Genomic DNA, 3531 nt, shown 5'->3' with positions numbered 1-3531 from the left:
GTATATACTAATAATTTTAGCCCACCACTTACACCACTTAAAAGTATTAATGGTGTGTTCCAGTTAGCTCAATCGATAAAGTCTCTGATGGTTAAATAAGAGATCTGAGTTTCAACTCTCGCCTACACCAAAAACTGATTAGTGTCTTGATCTGATGACAAAAAGCTATCATCAGGAGTGGACGCCATAGGTTGAAACTCTCTAAAAAAAAAAAAAAAATACTATTGATAAGGGAGGCTAGGTGTAATTTTATAGAACAAGTTTACTAAAATGAATACCTAATATATACTAATAATTTATAACAAAAAAAATTTAGGGGGGGGGGGGGGGGATTGCCCTCTATTTTCGAAGGCTGGCTCCAAGTGCATATTTTGCAAATACATTGCCTTTGTCAATTGCTTTCCAAAGTAGATCTTCACTTTTCTTTTTTCTTCCATCTTGTAACCCGGGGGGGAGGTCAAATCTAACTTTAGTGAAAGCATGGTAAATATTGTTTTATAGATCATTTTGTAATGGAAAGGATTTCAATCTTGTAAATGAAACGCCATGATGTAAAATATATTGAAAACTTTGAAATTTGACCTTTCTTTCATGCTGTTGTAAGAAGATTCTCATGTAGATGTTATTTCATTCTTGTGAACTTAAAAGGTGCATATAATGCAAAGAACATTTCCATCCGGAACATAATCTATAGATTTAATTATTATCTAAATTGTACAAATCAAAATTAATCCTTCAAAGATAATCATTATTAAAAGCTTTCAAACAATATATTTCATCTTTACCTTCCCGTCTTCATCACTCAAAATAAAAATCTTGCATTCATGCCTAACATATATGCTTCTTTAAACCAAACTAAATAACTTCAATCAAGACCATTAGTTAGCAAATATTGGTGCGACTCATGAGAACAGTCATGATGAAAATTTCGTGCATCATATATATATATATAGCTAACTTCCAAAACATGATCACCATAAAATCATTTGAGCAGAGAGTGCAGCTTTTGAACAAAGTTATCAATGTAGGAGTTTTCAAGCCCTTTGCTGGACAAGAACTCTCTCCATTTAGCATGGTTGGCTCTCACCTCTTTCCCCTCTTCACTATCATAATCCATTACAGCCTTCACTGCTTTGCATATACCTTCACTAGTAAACTGCCCATCTTCCTCACCTTTCTCAACTTCAACTCCCACTTTTAGATCTCCACCCATCAGCCTTGCATTGATAATTTGATCCCCAATGTGTGGTACCAGCACCAATTGGCACTCAGTCACCATGGCCTCAGATAAAGAACCAGACCCACAATGTGTCACAAAGCATCCCACAGAAGGATGCCTCAGTATCAACTGCTGCTGAACCCAATCCCCATGAACAACCCCTCTTCCTTTTACCCTCTCTTCAAACCCTTCGGGCAATGCAGATTCAATTGTTTCAGCCTCCATTGGTGGTTTTAGTGCAGCCAAAAAAGGCAAGCCTGTTAGCTCAAAACCCAAAACCAGTTCTTGAAACTGATCTTTCTTTAAAATGCATTCACTTCCAAATGCACAGAATATGACAGTTTTGGCCTTGAAGCTATCCAACCATTTTGTCCGTTTCTCTTCTAATGCTGTAGTCGGTGGCTTAGGCACCACTGGCCCTGCAAGAATAACAGGTTTTTTGAATTGTTTTTCAACATAGTCACAGTAAGGCCCTTCCATCTCCATGCAAGTTTTGAAACTAATCGCATCAGAATCATTGAAAGAGATCAATTGGCGTTCCAGGAATGATATGTCTTGGCCATTTTGTTTCACCCCTGCAAAGGTTAGATGTCGAGCTTCAAATGGGCGTAACTTGATCGATGAAGGTGGGAAACTTGGGGGAGTTTCCATATAATCAGCTGCTGTTAATGGTTTTTCATCGAGTTTTCTTTCAGGGCTTATCAAAAACCCTACAGATGCCGGGCTAATGCTGCAATATTGTACCGACTTAATGCCTAGCCGACGTGCCAACACAGGTAACCAGTGAGCAAAATCATAGAACACAAAATGGGGTTTGAGGTTACGAAGAGAAGCTTCAATGGAGGGTGCAGTAAGATCTATTGCATTCCAGAGGAGAAACTGCAATGGGAAAGGAACGTCTGCTGTTGTTTCAGCACCAGGTTGGAGTCCATCAACATGTGGAACAATTATTGGGATGAAAGAAATGAGGTCTTTGTGAAGATTGAGAGGCTCTAGCTTAGCTTGAGTTTTTTTTGGCAAGAAGAAAGAGATTCTGTGGCCTCTCTCAGCAAGTTTGTTGGAGATGTGAAGGAATGAGGTTAAATGGCCCATGGCAAACCATGGGTACATGACTATGTGAAAGGTTTTGTCACTCATATTTGCTGCAAAACAAAAATACACTTCTATTACTTGATTTCTTTCTTAAAAAATGCAACATTCAGATAACAATTGAACCGTTTTTTAGAGTGGTATGGTTAACAAAAAGATACTTTTAATGCATGGGGGATCAATAAGAAGGAATAAAAATCATCTTATCTCATTAGTGTTCTGATCTAAGAGTCTTCACAGTATCTATTTAAAATTTTAAATATATCGTGTTGTTAGATGCATATTTATATTAATTTGTAATATTTAATCCGAATCATAAAATGAATCGATTTTAAATGGAGATGATCCTTACACCATATGTTTCACCAACTACCATATAGTATGTGTGAATCTATTTTTCTATTTTCAATGTTGGTAATTACTTTATAAAGGGAAAAAAAGAATCCATAAGTTGTGATTAGTAAACCATAAAGTATCATATTAGGACTGGATTTTTATTCAATAAAGAGTAATATAACCTGTTTGTTAGGCTATCATAGCTAGAAACATAAAATTCCAGCATATGTTTCTCCTGCATATATACGGCTTGATGAGCAGAAAAGCCACAAAACAAGAAAATAACTACATTAAAAAAATTCTAATTAGAGTAAAAAACATGTAACAGCATCCAATACAAATGGATTATGGAACTAGCACACAGGAACAAATAAAGAACTGTACAACCTGAACTTTGAAAGGGCCTTAAATATCATCAACAAGAAGGAGGTAGTTCTAGTAGAAAAACAGGAAGCTTTCTACAGAGAGAGAGAGAGAGAGAGAGAGAGAGATGAATAAAAAGTTTACTGCTAGAAATAAATCAAGTCCAAAGCATTTTTCATACCAAATAACTAGCGATTTCAGCATATATAGTGTAGAAGAATGAGCTTCAAGTTTCCATTGACTTCGAGAATATTTGCTTGGAAGAACTCATATTTGATATACTGTCATCATAGGTTGAAAACCTTTTATGTTCAGTTAACAACTGAACTGATGAGCATAGCCACAAATGAAGAGGGAGATCCCTTATATATATATATATATATATATATATATATATATATATATATATATATATATACCTGTGATTTTGCAGTGTAAAATCACAGTCTTCTGGAAATTTGAAAACGAGTACTTTGTGGTAGGTAAGTCCAACGACACGTTCTTTAGTGTAAAATTTATAATTA

General features: G+C 35.5%; 1 protein-coding gene across 1 annotated transcript; it reads right to left on the bottom strand.

The window, feature by feature from the left end:
- Positions 1 to 790: 790 nt before the first annotated feature.
- Positions 791 to 3316, bottom strand: LOC142632009 (cyanidin 3-O-galactoside 2''-O-xylosyltransferase FGGT1-like). The gene is made up of 2 exons (XM_075806434.1): positions 3189 to 3316; positions 791 to 2361 (listed from the first exon to the last, which is right to left on the bottom strand). Exon 2 carries the CDS (start codon positions 2354 to 2356, stop codon positions 983 to 985), a length of 1374 nt encoding a protein of 457 aa, XP_075662549.1. The 5' UTR covers positions 2357 to 2361; positions 3189 to 3316; the 3' UTR covers positions 791 to 982.
- Positions 3317 to 3531: the final 215 nt, after the last annotated feature.

The sequence above is a fragment of the Castanea sativa genome, chromosome 4, assembly GCF_040712315.1.
Source record: "Castanea sativa cultivar Marrone di Chiusa Pesio chromosome 4, ASM4071231v1".
Taxonomy (NCBI): domain Eukaryota; kingdom Viridiplantae; phylum Streptophyta; class Magnoliopsida; order Fagales; family Fagaceae; genus Castanea; species Castanea sativa.
Note: the sequence above shows the minus strand (reverse complement) of the source record. Positions and strands in the feature narration are given on the sequence as shown.

Bases quoted from the DNA above. Each gene is read 5' to 3' on its own strand.
- LOC142632009 (XM_075806434.1), bottom strand. From the start codon at position 2,356: ATGAGTGACAAAACCTTTCACATAGTCATGTACCCATGGTTTGCCATG.